Genomic DNA, 17,773 nt, shown 5'->3' with positions numbered 1-17,773 from the left:
GATATATAGTCAGAATTGCGTGATATAAAGTCAGAATTGCGTGATATATAGTCAGAATTGCGTGATATAAAAAGTCAGAATTGCGTGATATAAAGTCAGAATTGCGTGATGTAAAGTCAGAATTGCCTGATGTAAAGTCAGAATTGCTTGATGTAAAGTCAGAATTGCCTGATATATTCAGAATTGCCTGATATAAAGTCGCAATTGCGTTATAAAGTCAGAATTGCCTGATATATAGTCAGAATTGCGTTATATAGTCAGAATTGCGTGATATAAAGTCAGAATTGCGTGATATAGTCAGAATTGCGTGATATAAAATCAGAATTGCGTGATATAAAGTCAGAATTGCCTGATATAAAGTCAGAATTGCGTGATATATAGTCAGAATTGCGTGATATAAAGTCAGAATTGCGTGATATATAGTCAGAATTGCGTGATATATAGTCAGAATTGCCTGATATATAGTCAGAATTGCCTGATATAAAGTCAGAATTGCCTGATATAAAGTCAGAATTGCGTGATATATAGTCAGAATTGCGTGATATATAGTCAGAATTGCCTGATATATAGTCAGAATTGCCTGATATAAAGTCAGAATTGCCTGATATAAAGTCTGAATTGCCTGATATAAAGTTAGAATTGCCTGATATAAAGTCAGAATTGCGTGATATAAAGTCAGAATTGCCTGATATAAAGTCGCAATTGCGTTATAAAGTCAGAATTGCGTGATATATAGTCAGAATTGCGTGATATATAGTCAGAATTGCCGTATATAAAGTCAGAATTGCGTGATATTAAGTCAGAATTGCGTTATAATGTCAGAATTGCGTGATATATAGTCAGAATTGCGTGATATATAGTCAGAATTGCCTGATATAAAGTCAGAATTGCCTGATAAGTTGCAATTGCGTGATATAAAGTCGCAATTGCGTGATAGTCAGAATTGCGTGATATATATAGTCAGAATTGCCTGATATATAGTCAGAATTGCCTGATATAAAGTCAGAATTGCCTGATATAAAGTCAGAATTGCGTTATAAAGTCAGAATTGCGTGATATAAAGTCAGAATTGCGTGATATAAAGTCAGAATTGCCTGATATAAAGTCAGAATTGCGTGATATAAAGTCAGAATTGCCTGATATAAAGTCGCAATTGCGTTATAAAGTCGCAATTGCGTTATAAAGTCAGAATTGCGTGATATATAGTCAGAATTGCCTTATATAAAGTCAGAATTGCGTGATATTAAGTCAGAATTGCGTTATAATGTCAGAATTGCGTGATATATAGTCAGAATTGCGTGATATATAGTCAGAATTGCCTGATATAAAGTCAGAATTGCCTGATATAAAGTCGCAATTGCGTGATATAGTCAGAATTGCGTGATATATAGTCAGAATTGCGTTTTAAAGTCAGAATTGCATGTTATAAAGTCAGAATTTCGAGATATGTAGTCAGAATTGCGTGATATATAGTCAAAATTGCCTGATATAAAGTCGCAATTGCGTGATATAGTCAGAATTGCGTGATATATAGTCAAAATTGCCTGATATAAAGTCACAATTGCGTGATATAAAGTCAGAATTGCATGATATAAAGTCAGTATTGCGTGATATAAAGTCGCAATTGCGTGATATAGTCAGAATTGCGTGATATATAGTCAGAATTGCCTGATATAAAGTCCAATTGCGTGATATAGTCAGAATTGCGTGATATAAAGTCAGAATTGCATGATATAAAGTCAGAATTGCGTGGTATAAAGTCAATTGTGTGTTATAAAGTCAAAATTGCCTGATATAAAGTCAGAATTGCGTGATATAAAGACAGAATTGCCTGATATAAAGTCGCAATTGCGTTATAAAGTCAGAATTGCGTGGTATAAAGTCAATTGCGTGTTATAAAGTCAAAATTGCGTGATATAGTGAGAATTGCGTGATATAAAGTCAGAATTGCATGATATAAAGTCGCAATTGCGTGATATAGTCAGAATTGCCTGATATATAGTCAGAATTGCCTGATATAAAGTCGCAATTGCGTGATATAGTCAGAATTGCGTGATATATAGTCAGAATTGCCTGATATAAAGTCAGAATTGCGTGATATAAAGTCAGAATTGCCTGATATAAAGTCGCAATTGCGTTATAAAGTCAGAATTGCGTGATATATAGTCAAAGTCGCAATTGCGTGACATAGTCAGAATTGCGTGATATAAAGTCAATTGCGTGTTATAAAGTAAAAATTTCGAGATATAAAGTCGCAATTGCTTGATATAGTCAGAATTGCGTGATTTATTGTCAGAATTGCCTGATATAAAGTCGCAATTGCGTGATATAGTCAGAATTGCGTGATATAAAGTCAGAATTGCCTGATATAAAGTCTGAATTGCCTGATATAAAGTTAGAATTGCCTGATATAAAGTCAGAATTGCGTGATATACAGTCAGAATTGCGTGATATAAAGTCAGAATTGCCTGATATAAAGTCGCAATTGCGTTATAAAGTCAGAATTGCGTGATATATAGTCAGAATTGCGTGATATATAGTCAGAATTGCGTGATATATAGTCAGAATTGCGTGATATTAAGTCAGAATTGCGTTATGTCAGAATTGCGTGATATATAGTCAGAATTGCGTGATATATAGTCAGAATTGCCTGATATAAAGTCAGAATTGCCTGATAAGTTGCAATTGCGTGATATAAAGTCGCAATTGCGTGATATAGTCAGAATTGCGTGATATATATAGTCAGAATTGCCTGATATATAGTCAGAATTGCCTGATATAAAGTCAGAATTGCCTGATATAAAGTCAGAATTGCCTGATATAAAGTCAGAATTGCGTGATATAAAGTCAGAATTGCCTGATATAAAGTCAGAATTGCCTGATATAAAGTCAGAATTGCGTGATATAAAGTCGCAATTGCGTTATAAAGTCGCAATTGCGTTATAAAGTCAGAATTGCGTGATATATAGTCAGAATTGCCTTATATAAAGTCAGAATTGCGTGATATTAAGTCAGAATTGCGTGATATATAGTCAGAATTGCCTTATATAAAGTCAGAATTGCGTGATATATAGTCAGAATTGCGTGATATATAGTCAGAATTGCCTGATATAAAGTCAGAATTGCCTGATATAAAGTCGCAATTGCGTGATATAGTCAGAATTGCGTGATATATAGTCAGAATTGCGTTTTAAAGTCAGAATTGCATGTTATAAAGTCAGAATTTCGAGATATGTAGTCAGAATTGCGTGATATATAGTCAAAATTGCCTGATATAAAGTCGCAATTGCGTGATATAGTCAGAATTGCGTGATATAGTCAGAATTGCGTGATATATAGTCAGAATTGCCTGATATAAAGTCACAATTGCGTGAAATAGTCAAAATTGCGTGATATATAGTCAAAATTGCCTGATATAAAGTCACAATTGCGTGATATAAAGTCAGAATTGCGTGATATAAAGTCGCAATTGCGTGATATAGTCAGAATTGCGTGATATATAGTCAGAATTGCCTGATATAAAGTCCAATTGCGTGATATAGTCAGAATTGCGTGATATAAAGTCAGAATTGCATGATATAAAGTCAGAATTGCGTGGTATAAAGTCAATTGTGTGTTATAAAGTCAAAATTGCGTGATATAGTGAGAATTGCGTGATATAAAGTCAGAATTGCATGATATAAAGTCAGAATTGCGTGATATATCAGAATTGCCTGATATAAAGTCAGAATTGCGTGATATAAAGACAGAATTGCCTGATATAAAGTCGCAATTGCGTTATAAAGTCAGAATTGCGTGGTATAAAGTCAATTGCGTGTTATAAAGTCAAAATTGCGTGATATAGTGAGAATTGCGTGATATAAAGTCAGAATTGCATGATATAAAGTCGCAATTGCGTGATATAGTCAGAATTGCTTGATATATAGTCAGAATTGCCTGATATAAAGTCGCAATTGCGTGATATATAGTCAGAATTGCCTGATATAAAGTCAGAATTGCGTGATATAAAGTCAGAATTGCCTGATATAAAGTCGCAATTGCGTTATAAAGTCAGAATTGCGTGATATATAGTCAAAGTCGCAATTGCGTGACACAGTCAGAATTGCGTGATATAAAGTCAATTGCGTGTTATAAAGTAAAAATTTCGAGATATAAAGTCGCAATTGCTTGATATAGTCAGAATTGCGTTATTTATTGTCAGAATTGCCTGATATAAAGTCGCATTTGCGTGATATAGTCAGAATTGCGTGATATAAAGTCAGAATTGCGTGATATAAAGTCAGAATTGCATGATATAAAGTCGCAATTGTGTGATATAGGCTAGTCAGAATTGCGTGATATATAGTCAGAATTGCCTGATATAAAGTCGCAATTGTGTGATATAGTCAGAATTGCGTGATATATAGTCAGAATTGCCTGATATAAAGTCGCAATTGCGTGACATAAAGTCAGAATTGCCTGATATAAAGTCGCAATTGCGTGATATATAATCAGAATTGCCTGATATAAAGTCAGAATTGCGTGATATAAAGTCAGAATTGCCTGATATAAAGTCGCAATTGCGTTATAAAGTCAGAATTGCGTGATATATAGTCAGAATTGCCTGATATAAAGTCAGAATTGCCTGATATAAAGTCGCAATTGCGTGATATAGTCAGAATTGCGTGATATATAGTCAGAATTGCGTTTTAAAGTCAGAATTGCATGTTATAAAGTCAGAATTTCGAGATATGTAGTCAGAATTGCGTGATATATAGTCAAAATTGCCTGATATAAAGTCGCAATTGCGTGATATAGTCAGAATTGCGTGATATAAAGTCAGAATTGCGTGATATAGTCAGAATTGCGTGATATATAGTCAGAATTGCCTGATATAAAGTCACAATTGCGTGAAATAGTCAAAATTGCGTGATATATAGTCAAAATTGCCTGATATAAAGTCACAATTGCGTGATATAAAGTCAGAATTGCGTGATATAAAGTCGCAATTGCGTGATATAGTCAGAATTGCGTGATATATAGTCAGAATTGCCTGATATAAAGTCCAATTGCGTGATATAGTCAGAATTGCGTGATATAAAGTCAGAATTGCATGATATAAAGTCAGAATTGCGTGGTATAAAGTCAATTGTGTGTTATAAAGTCAAAATTGCGTGATATAGTGAGAATTGCGTGATATAAAGTCAGAATTGCATGATATAAAGTCAGAATTGCGTGATATATCAGAATTGCCTGATATAAAGTCAGAATTGCGTGATATAAAGACAGAATTGCCTGATATAAAGTCGCAATTGCGTTATAAAGTCAGAATTGCGTGGTATAAAGTCAATTGCGTGTTATAAAGTCAAAATTGCGTGATATAGTGAGAATTGCGTGATATAAAGTCAGAATTGCATGATATAAAGTCGCAATTGCGTGATATAGTCAGAATTGCTTGATATATAGTCAGAATTGCCTGATATAAAGTCGCAATTGCGTGATATATAGTCAGAATTGCCTGATATAAAGTCAGAATTGCGTGATATAAAGTCAGAATTGCCTGATATAAAGTCGCAATTGCGTTATAAAGTCAGAATTGCGTGATATATAGTCAAAGTCGCAATTGCGTGACACAGTCAGAATTGCGTGATATAAAGTCAATTGCGTGTTATAAAGTAAAAATTTCGAGATATAAAGTCGCAATTGCTTGATATAGTCAGAATTGCGTTATTTATTGTCAGAATTGCCTGATATAAAGTCGCATTTGCGTGATATAGTCAGAATTGCGTGATATAAAGTCAGAATTGCGTGATATAAAGTCAGAATTGCATGATATAAAGTCGCAATTGTGTGATATAGGCTAGTCAGAATTGCGTGATATATAGTCAGAATTGCCTGATATAAAGTCGCAATTGTGTGATATAGTCAGAATTGCGTGATATATAGTCAGAATTGCCTGATATAAAGTCGCAATTGCGTGATATAAAGTCAGAATTGCCTGATATAAAGTCGCAATTGCGTGATATATAATCAGAATTGCCTGATATAAAGTCAGAATTGCGTGATATAAAGTCAGAATTGCCTGATATAAAGTCGCAATTGCGTTATAAAGTCAGAATTGCGTGATATATAGTCAGAATTGCCTGATATAAAGTCAGAATTGCGTGATATAAAGTCAGAATTGCCTGATATAAAGTCGCAATTGCGTTATAAAGTCAGAATTGCGTGATATATAGTCAAAGTCGCAATTGCGTGATATAAAGTCAATTGCGTGTTATAAAGTCAAAATTTCGAGATATAAAGTCGCAATTGTGTGATATAGTCAGAATTGCGTGATATATAGTCGGAATTGCCTGATATAAAGTCGCAATTGTGTGATATAGTCAGAATTGCGTGATATATAGTCAGAATTGCCTGATATAAAGTCGCAATTGCGTGATATAAAGTCAGAATTGTGCGATATATAGTCATAATTGCATGATATAAAGTCAGAATTGCCTGATATAAAATCAGAGTAGCGTGATATATAGTCAGAATTGCCTGATATAAAGTCGCAATTGCATGATATAAAGCCAAAATTGCGTGATATAAAGTCAGAATTGCCTGATATAAAGTCAGAATTGCCTGATATAAAGTTAGAATTGCATGATATAAAGTCAGAATTGCCTGATATAAAGTCAGAATTGCGTGATATAAAGCTGCAATTGCGTGATATAAAGTCAGAATTGCCTGATATAAAATCAGAATTTCGAGATATAAAGGCGCAATTGCGTGTTATAAAGTCAAAATTGCTTGATATAAAGTCAGAATTGCGTGATATAGTCAGAATTGTCTGATATAAAGTCAGAATTGCCTGATATAAAGTCGCAATTGCCTGATATACAGTCAGAATTGCCTGATATAAAGTCGCAATTGCGTTATAATGTCAGAATTGCGTGATATATAGTCAAAGTCGTAATTGCGTGACATAGTCAGAATTGCGTGATATAAAGTCAATTGCGTGTTATAAAGTCAAAATTTCGAGATATAAAGTCGCAATTGCTTGATATAGTCAGAATTGCGTGATTTATTGTCAGAATTGCCTGATATAAAGTCGCAATTGCGTGATATAAAGTCAGAATTGCCTGATATAAAGTCAGAATTGCGTGATATAAAGTCAGAATTGCCTGATATAAAGTCGCAATTGCGTGATATAAAGTCAGAATTGCGTGATATAAAGTCAGAATTGCGTGATATAAAGTCAGAATTGCATGATATAAAGTCGCAATTGTGTGATATAGTCAGAATTGCGTGATATATAGTCAGAATTGCCTGATATAAAGTCGCAATTGTGTGATATAGTCAGAATTGCGTGATATATAGTCAGAATTGCCTGATATAAAGTCGCAATTGCGTGATATAAAGTCAGAATTGTGTGATATATAGTCATAATTGCATGATATAAAGTCAGAATTGCCTGATATAAAGTCAGAATTGCCTGATATAAAGTCGCAATTGCGTTATAAAGTCAGAATTGCGTGATATAAAGTCAGAATTGCATGATATAAAGTCGCAATTGCGTGATAGTCAGAATTGCCTGATATAAAGTCGCAATTGCGTTATAAAGTCAAAATTTCGAGATATAGCCTAAAGTCAGAATTGCCTGATATAAAGTCAGAATTGCCTGATATAAAGTTAGAATTGCATGATATAAAGTCAGAATTGCCTGATATAAAGTCAGAATTGCGTGATATAAAGCTGCAATTGCGTGATATAAAGTCAGAATTGCCTGATATAAAATCAGAATTTCGAGATATAAAGGCGCAATTGCGTGTTATAAAGTCAAAATTGCTTGATATAAAGTCAGAATTGCGTGATATAGTCAGAATTGTCTGATATAATGTCAGAATTGCCTGATATAAAGTCGCAATTGCCTGATATACAGTCAGAATTGCCTGATATAAAGTCGCAATTGCGTTATAATGTCAGAATTGCGTGATATATAGTCAAAGTCGTAATTGCGTGACATAGTCAGAATTGCGTGATATAAAGTCAATTGCGTGTTATAAAGTCAAAATTTCGAGATATAAAGTCGCAATTGCTTGATATAGTCAGAATTGCGTGATTTATTGTCAGAATTGCCTGATATAAAGTCGCAATTGCGTGATATAAAGTCAGAATTGCCTGATATAAAGTCAGAATTGCGTGATATAAAGTCAGAATTGCCTGATATAAAGTCGCAATTGCGTGATATAAAGTCAGAATTGCGTGATATAAAGTCAGAATTGCGTGATATAAAGTCAGAATTGCATGATATAAAGTCGCAATTGTGTGATATAGTCAGAATTGCGTGATATATAGTCAGAATTGCCTGATATAAAGTCGCAATTGTGTGATATAGTCAGAATTGCGTGATATATAGTCAGAATTGCCTGATATAAAGTCGCAATTGCGTGATATAAAGTCAGAATTGTGTGATATATAGTCATAATTGCATGATATAAAGTCAGAATTGCCTGATATAAAGTCAGAATTGCCTGATATAAAGTCGCAATTGCGTTATAAAGTCAGAATTGCGTGATATAAAGTCAGAATTGCATGATATAAAGTCGCAATTGCGTGATAGTCAGAATTGCCTGATATAAAGTCGCAATTGCGTTATAAAGTCAAAATTTCGAGATATAGCCTAAAGTCAGAATTGCCTGATATAAGTCAGAATTGCATGATATAAAGCCAAAATTGCGTTATATAAAGTCAGAATTGCCTGATATAAAGTCAGAATTGCCTGATATAAAGTTAGAATTGCATGATATAAAGTCAGAATTGCCTGATATAAAGTCAGAATTGCGTGATATAAAGCTGCAATTGCGTGATATAAAGTCAGAATTGTGCGATATAAAGTCAGAATTGCCTGATATAAAGTCAGAATTTCGAGATATAAAGGCGCAATTGCGTGTTATAAAGTCAAAATTGCTTGATATGAAGTCAGAATTGCGTGATATAGTCAGAATTGTCTGATATAAAGTCAGAATTGCCTGATATATAGTTGCAATTGTTATAGTCTTTGGTGTGAACAGGCTTTAATGCAGTGCCTTTTAACTTGTGGGTCGCAACCCTGAAATAGGTCGCGGGTCTGTTCTGAAACAGTGCTATTGGACTGTGCAGTTATGGTGGCAAACTAAATTCTATCTCTGAATAAGAGACAAACATTTCCAGTTGTCTTTGATGAGGTTTATTTTCTTGCAAGAAAAGGCCAGCAGTCGTACAGTCACACATCCTTCATCCTTTATAGTCTTGACTCCAGAATGTTATCTCTCTAGGCCAATGATGGTATTTTCAAGTGGAGGCCCTCCTGCCACGTACCAACACTCTTTACCATTCAAATACAATTCCTCATTAGAATAAGGTTTGTGTGTGCTGTTTTACTGTCATATGATGGTCACACACAGCTTAAAGATAACATTTCTTCCACAATTCCCCAATTCATTGATAAATGATACAATAATACAGCAAATTTAAGTCATTACTTCACATTATACTCTTCATCTCTGATTTTCATATAAACGATCACTCTCCTAAACTTGTTAAATAAGATTTAAAAAGAAGAAAGCTTGGGCTGTTTTTTGTATTTAGCAAGCAAGTAAAGACTTTATCTGAAGCCGAGCTGAATGAATAAACACTGTTATTGCACTTCTGACATCAATTCAGACCCTCAGTCACCTCAGTATAAACAAGAAAATAGTATAGATGTTCAAAATAGGAAACTCAATTAATACTTTTCACTGTAACTTCTGCTGGTCGTATCATCATCAAATTTCTTTGGTTTTCGACATACATCATCAAATTGATCCTCATAATTAGACATTCGAAGCATTTGATATGAAACTACTTTTCACCACTAAAGCTGGAAAAACATAGTATTACACATGGCATGCACATCAACACCAAAACTCCAATCACTATCAGCACTGTATGTCATGTCCAATATTCCCACTCTCCCCAGTGGTTGGTCAATCATTCAAGCCAGTGAGTTATCACTTCTGGGTGGCTCTTTTACAGCCATTCTCATGTGCTCAATGATAGGTTGTCTGTATAGTCTGGAATGTAAAAACAACATGATATATCCCAACATTTTACACACTCCTCCTTTCTTAGCAGTTACCATGTCTAACAGTAATCTATTCTGTATAACAGCATCTCTGATGTGACTCATTTCATCATTAACCATTGTCAAATCATTCTCAGTGCTGTTTGCTGTTTCCAACACAGTACAGCTCACACAAAAAATAAAATAATAGAACATTAAATAAAACATAAATGTACATAAACCTAAACTTTGTAAAATACTCATTAGCCTTGTCACTACACCAAAATTGTTATAATTTGAACAAGAACAGTCAGATTTTCGTAATACCCTAATAACTTCATGAATCTCCCGGTTTGATGTCGTGCAGTGGTGTATCAGCTGCTTTTCCTCGAGCTGCTCACCTAAACATAAATGTTAGATAGAGAAGACATTTCTTTACAACATGTCATGTTCACACACCTCGGTTGATGGCACTCGTTGTTTAACCCCTTACATTCCCAAAATGTATTGCATTTGAATAGTTACGCTGATTCAATTCAAAGATTCAAAAGTCTCCGCCTCTATGTAATCCCTCCCCCTTGGAATGTATATAACTACAATGCATACTGTATTAGAGTTAGACTGTTGGAAGAACTGCAGCAACCGCAAAGCGAAGTTCTCAATAAAGAATAACTTCTGTTTGAACGCGATCCCAACGTCTCCTGGTCTTTGATTCTGAGTTTCCTACAACTTGAACTTAAACCCGATCATTTTTGACCCGAAACACCAAATTAGGTAAAAGATTTTCAGCACAAGGTTAAAGTCATCATGAAAAGCTATTCTTGTCTCCTCTATTGTGTCGTATATCGAGTGAAACGCTTCTGGAACAAGAACAGATGTGGGCGGGGCTTGATTTTGTCTGCGTGGAATTGATTGGATGGTTGTGGTTTGCTATTGGCTGATCTCATGTGAGTGACAGGTTGCCCCGCCCTCGTCATCAGAGAAGAGAAGAGATGCTGCAAGAGGGAAGGGAAGTTATTCTTAGGGATGCACAATATATGGTATCGGCCGATATATATTCATTTTCAATGTTATCGTTATCGGCCCGATAAGAAAATTTGGCTGATATATTAGAGCCAATAAATAATGTATTATTTCCTTCAGCTGAGACTCTTCAGATGTGCACTGTTCAACATGATGATTTTGAACTGCTTTAAAGATGATTGAAATCACTTCAAAAAGGAAATACCGTAAAGTGCAACATGTGCAGTGCAAGTCTGTCATATCGGCTACATAAAATTATCATGAGAACATTATAATTGTGTGTTTGGGACATAGCGAGACTTTTGTTTTTGTAATCAGGCTCTCAAATTAAATAAGAATGTGGATTTAGATTTATTGCCCAATATATCAGTTATCGGCTTTCAAATGTAAAGAATTATCGGTATTGGCCAAAATTTTCATATCGGTGCATCCCTAGTTATACTGATTAAAGAATATTCAAACAATAATGATAAATATTCATATTCAATGAAATATTTAATGATAAACACAGATAAATCATTTAGAATTTAAACATTGCAAAATGACATGAAAAAACAAGAATTGTCCATTTTGATTTCATTAAGACTGCAAGTTTTCCCTGAACTGTTATTGTTGTCCAGGTCTGAAATTTAAAATGCCGAGATTTCACTGTTTCCTGTTGCAGCTCGCAGCTTTTCACGTGTTCTGGGTTGGTAGATGCACTGGGGACCCGATTATAGCACTTATAGATTTTCATGATATGTCCCCTTTACAATGCTGATCTTTCACTGTGGTGTTGTGTTTCCCGTGCAGCTCGCAGCGCTCACACATGCCTCCTCTGCTGTCGTCTCTCTCCACGCTGGTCATGTTCCTGCGCCGACAGCAGCACTCCTCGTTCCTCACGCTGTCCCGGGCCTCGGGCTCGGCGGAGGCCTGGCGTCTGCTCTGCCACTCCAGCCTAGCTCTGCTAATCCTCTACAACCGGCACCGCGAGTGCGAGGTGGCCAAGCTCACCATCCAGGACTACCGGGACCGAAACTCAGTCCTGCCGTCGGATGAGTCTCTTTCCCCTTTCGAGCGGCACGTGCTCTGCCACCTCACTCGCGTGGGCGTTTTAGGCAAACGTGGTCGCGTTCAACCGCTAATCCTTCCTCCGCATTCAGAAGCGTGTCTGGATCTTCTCTTAAAGACGTCAGGAGATGTAGGAGTCGATCCTGAGAGCCCGTACGTGTTTTCTCGGCCGTATCACTCGCCGGCTACGCCACTGCGCGGCACTGACCTTCTCCGGAGCCTAGCGCGCACTAGTGGCGCTAAAAACCCCACGACGCTAACCGCGCCCCGCGCCCGCCGCCAGGTGGCCATCCTAACCCAACTCCTGCTGCTCGAGGAGGGAGAAAAAGCCTCCGGCGCTGCTACCAAACGATTGGAGGATTTCCTGCAGAGGGAGTACCATGTGACCCAGAGCTGCGCTCGGATTGGTCAGGACCCGGCGCTGATGAACCGCGTGGGGCGAGTGGTGTTGTATGGGGAGCGCGAGGGGGTTCTGTTCAGAGGGATGAGTCTGCAGCACATCTGCCTCGAGCTGGACGGTAAGACGGGGAAAATAAAACACTAAAATGTCATTTTTAAAGGATTGGTGTACTGGCAATAGAGCAGATCATGTGACATCACGTCTGCTAAATGCATTGATGTGAATTACTGATACTACTATAGATACCCACCCTCAGAAAGTGCACATTAAATTAATATTGTCATTTGTTGTTGTATTTTATAGCAAATATCAGGATTACTAAAAAAGTTCATTCCTAGGGATGCACAGTATATCGGCCACAATATCGGTATCGGCCAATATATGTTCGTTTTTAATGTGAGCGTTATCGGCCTGATAAGAATATTTGGCCGATATATTAAAGCTGATAAATAATGGATTATTTCCTTCAGCTGAGACACTTTAGATTCGCATTCTTTGCAATGATGGTTTTTAATTGCTTGAAATATGTTTGGAAAAAGGGAAAATACAGTAAAGCAGTGCAACAAGTACAGCGCAAGTCTGTCAAATAAGCTACATAAAATTATGAGAACATCATTATAATTGTGTGATTGGGACGTGGCTTTTAATGGTGAGACTTTTGTTTTTGTAATCAGGCTCTCAAAAATTATATAAAAATTTGGAATTAGATTTATCGGCCAATATATTGGTTATCGGCTTTTAAATATAAAGAGTTATCGGTATCGGGCAAAATTTTCATAGCGCATCCCTAGTCATTCCATTAGATCTGATTATAGGCATAGAGATAGACAAGCGTACACTTTTAAAGTATTGCATCTGAGCACAAACAACTGCTAAAGTTTTATCTGTTCCGTCAGTGATGTCGGGAAACTCTGCCGACTCTTTCTCTGAGGATTCGGATGGGGAAGGCAATGGGAATAAGGAGAGAGCTGTCGTTGTAAAGAAGAGAGTAGCCAGTACTCGATCGCCACGGCAGAAGAAGGGAACTAGCCCGCGCGTGCCACAGGCCACACCCTCTCCATCAGCTGGGCTCAAGAGGCGGAGCTCACAGGTCAAATCAGGTGAGTCACATGACACACTACTGAGCTTGAGATTCAACAACTGGCTTCTTTTCTTTACTAAAAAAGTAATGACATTTAGTTCTGGTCTGTAAAAGTTTGGTTAAATTCAATATATCGGTTTTATATCAGCCGATATATCGGATATCGGCATCGGCCATCAAAAAATCCATATCGGTCAACCACTAAATAAAATCTTTAGTTTTTATCAAGTTAAAATAATTTTTTGCAAATTCATATATTTTCCAATTCAGAATTTCTAATTCAGTAAATATGTAAAATAAATATACATTTTATTGAGCAATTTTTATTCATATGTTATTTACTATCTTTAAATTAAATATATCGGCCAATATTTTGGATATCGCCAATGGCCATTAAACATTTTGTAAATATGTAAATAATTTAGTAATTATGTCAAATAAATATCAGTTTGATGGAGTAATATTTATGTGTTATTTGTCATCGGTAAATTAAATATATCGACCAATATATTTGACGTCCTTGAACTGCCACCTTACCGTGGTGGAGGGGTTTGAGTACCCGAAAGACCCTAGGAGCTATGTTGTCTGGGGCTATATGCCCCTGGTAGGGTCTCCCAAGGCAAACAGGTCCTAGGTGACGGGTCAGACTAAGAGCGGTTCAGAAACCGTGATGTCGCCCGGCATGGCGCAGCCGGGGTGAGCCCGCCCTCCCGCGGGCTCACCACCTACAGGAGGGACCGTAAGGGGCCGGTGCGTAGTGGATCGGGCGGCAGTCGAAGGCAGGGGCCTCGACAACCCGATCCCTGGACACGGAAACTAGCTCTAGGGACGTGGAATGACACCTGTCTGGCGGGGAAGGAGCCTGAGATTGTGCGTGAGGTAGAGAGGTTCCGACTAGAGATGGTCGGGATCACCTCCATGCACAGCCTGGACTCTGGAACCACACTCCTTGAGAGAGGATGGACTCTCTACCACTCTGGAGTTGCCCATGGTGAGAGGCGGCGGGCTGGTGTGGGTTTGCTTTTAGCCCCCCAGCTCAGCCGCCATGTGTTGGAGTTCACCCCAGTGAACGAGAGGGTCGTTTCCCTGCGCCTTTGGGCCAAACGGCAGTGTAGAGTACCCGGCCTTCTTGGGGTCTCTGGGAGGGGTGCTGGAAAGTGCTCCGACTGGGGACTCCGTCGTTGTACTGGGGGACTTCAACGCCCACGTGGGCAGCAACAGTGACACCTGGAGGGGCGTGATTGGGAGGAACGGCCCCCCTGATCTGAACCCGAGTGGTGTTCTGTTATTGGACTTCTGTGCTAGTTACAGCTTGTCCATAACGAACACCATGTTCAAGCATAAGGGTGTCCATCAGTGTATATGGCACCAGGACACCCTAGGCCGGAGGTCAATGATCGACTTTGTGGTCGTTTCATCTGACCTCTGGCCGTATGTCTTGGACACTCGGGTGAAGAGAGGGGCGGAGCTGTCAACTGATCACCACCTGGTGGTGAGTTGGATCCGATGGCGGGGGAGGAAGCTGGACAGACTCGGCAGACCCAAACGTACTGTGAGGGTCTGTTGGGGACGTTTGGCCGAATCCCCTGTCAGAGAGATCTTTAACTTCCACCTCCGGCAGAGCTTCGACCGGATCCCGAGGGAGTCTGGAGATATGGAGTCCGAGTGGACCATGTTCTCCACCTCCATTGTCGACGCGGCCACTCTGTGCTGTGGCCGTAAGGTCTCCGGTGCCAGTCGAGGCGGCAATCCCCGAACCCAGTGGTGGACACTGGAAGTAAGGGATGCCGTCAAGCTGAAGGAGGAGTCCTATCGGGCCTGGCTGGCTTGTGGGACTCCTGAGGCAGCTGACAGGTACCGGCAGGCCAAGCGGACTGCAGCCCGGGTGGTTGTGGAGGCAAAAAATCTGGCCTGGGAGGAGTTCGGTGAGGCCATGGAGAAGGACTACCGGTCGGCCTCGAAGAGATTCTGGCAAACCGTCCGGCGCCTCAGGAGGGGGAAGCAGTGCCCTACCAACACTGTTTACAGTGGAGGTGGGCAGCTGTTGACCTCAACTGGGGATATCATCGGACGGTGGAAGGAATACTTCGAGGATCTCCTCAATCCCACCGACACGTCTTCCATTGAGGGAGCAGAGGCTGAGGGCTCGGAGGTGGACTCGTCCATCACCCAAGCTGAAGTCACCGAGGTAGTCAAGAAACTCCTCGGTGGCAAGGCACCGGGGGTGGATGAGATCCGCCCTGAGAACCTCAAGTCTCTGGATGTTGTGGGGCTGTCTTGGCTGACACACCTCTGCAGCATCGCGTGGCGGTTGGGGACAGTACCTTTGGCCTGGCAGACCGGGGTGGTGGTCCCTCTTTTTAAGAAGGGGGACCGGAGGGTGTGCTCCAACTATAGCGGGATCACACTTCTCGGCCTCCCCGGGAAAGTCTATGCCAGGGTGCTGGAGAGGAGAACACGGCCGATAGTAGAACCTCGGATCCAGGAGGAACAGTGTGGTTTTCGTCCTGGGGCCAGTTTCACAAAGATAGACTTTGACTATGGCTTAGATATAGTAGATAGTCAGACTTCAGATAGACATCTAAATCAGACCGTTGCACAAAGCACTTAAGACTCTGACTATCTTAAGTAGGACTACACTGCAATGCATTCTGGGTAAAATAAGACACTTTTCAAAACAAAAAAACATGGCGGATCGAGTAAGCGCATTCAACCGCTCCGTGCAGTTTACCCCAGTGGCAAATATGTGTTTGTTGGAGGAGTATAAATGACGGAGTATGTTTTTATGTTTCCACTGTTCGATCGCGCCCGTGCCTCTCTCTGACACACACACACACACACATCAGCATTGCAATCTTGACATCGCAGCCTGTTATTATGCAGCATTCACACCAAACGCGAATAGAGCGTCAAATTCGCGTCTATCACGTCTAGTTCGACGCTTGAACATTTTGAATCCAGTCCTATTCGCCTTGGACGCGCGTATAAAGCGAGCGTTTGAAGCGAAATAGACGGACGTTCAGAGCTATGACTCCACTATGACTCTACTAAGTTACCCCCTGTTGCGTGAGTGGTGTATTGCATTTCACGCATCGCCCGTGACGCTTGCGTCTACTGTTTGAATATGAAAGGGAGCGCGTCGATCGTTGCTCGCGTTGACTATGTAACGGCCCTACAGTTACAAGGACATTTTACTTGGGAATGTAGTAACAAGAAGAAATGTTTAAATTATGAGCCATTTTCCCTTTTCTTTTGGCAGTTTGTAATGTAACTGATTGTTACTGCTGGTTGCCAAGGTAACATAGAGTCTTAGACCTAAGTTAGCCTGGGGGTAAGGTGTCTTAATTTTTTTGGTCTAAATTATGTCAGTCTTTATTTTTGTGAAACAGTCTAACTTGCATTAGACTAGTCTATGAGCAAATTTTAGACTTGGCTAACACTATAGACTGGTCTAAAATAGCTTTGTGAAACCGGCCCCTGGTCCTGGAACACTGGACCAGCTCTATACCCTCTACAGGGTGCTGGAGGGTTCATGGGAGTTTGCAGGAGCTTGGTTCGCATTGCCGGCAGTAAGTCAGACTTGTTCCCGGTGCATGTTGGACTCCGGCAGGGCTGCCCTTTGTCGCCGGTTCTGTTCATAATTTTTATGGACAGAATTTCTAGGCGCAGCCAGGGGCCGGAGGGTGTCAGGTTTGGGGACCACATGATTTCATCTCTGCTCTTTGCGGATGATGTTGTCATGCTGGCCACATCCAGGGTGCTGGGGGTTCATGGGAGTTTGCCCAACCAATCCACATGTGCTTTGTGGACTTGGAGAAGGCATTCGTCTGTGTCCCTCGCGGCATCCTGTGGAGGGTGCTCTGGGAGTATGGGGTCAGGGGCCCTTTGCTAAGGGCTGTCCGGTCCCTGTACAACCGGAGCAGAGGCTGCAAATTAGCTTCAGCTAGAAACCCTATATGCAACACATCTGTTCAAGTTATTGTAACCTGTTATAATGTGTCTCTTTTGCATTGTCCCTGACAAATAAACAAATAAATAAATAAAATCAGACCTTCAGCATGCACTGGGACGTTTTGCAGCCGAGTGTGAAGCGGCTGGGATGAGAATCAGCGCCTCCAAATCCGAGGCCATGGTTCTCAGTCGGAAAAGGGTGGCTTGCCCACTTGAGGTTGGT

The 17,773-nt window shown here is 39.5% G+C and overlaps 1 protein-coding gene across 1 annotated transcript in view; it reads left to right on the top strand.

Annotated features, from left to right (window-relative positions):
- Positions 1 to 17,773, top strand: part of LOC311079272 (uncharacterized protein) — a 29,667-nt gene that overhangs the window by 10,203 nt on the left and 1,691 nt on the right. Inside the window, exons 7-8 of the mRNA XM_084108530.1 lie at positions 11,861 to 12,636; positions 13,415 to 13,618. Of these exons, the coding sequence (XP_083964656.1) occupies positions 11,861 to 12,636; positions 13,415 to 13,618 (980 nt within the window). The remainder of the gene's footprint in view (positions 1 to 11,860; positions 12,637 to 13,414; positions 13,619 to 17,773) is intronic.

This window comes from Abramis brama, assembly GCF_963993115.1.
Source record: "Abramis brama genome assembly, chromosome: 3".
Classification (NCBI taxonomy): Eukaryota; Metazoa; Chordata; class Actinopteri; order Cypriniformes; family Leuciscidae; genus Abramis; species Abramis brama.
The sequence above is the reverse complement of the archived record's forward strand: the minus strand, read 5'-3'. Positions and strand labels throughout refer to the sequence as shown.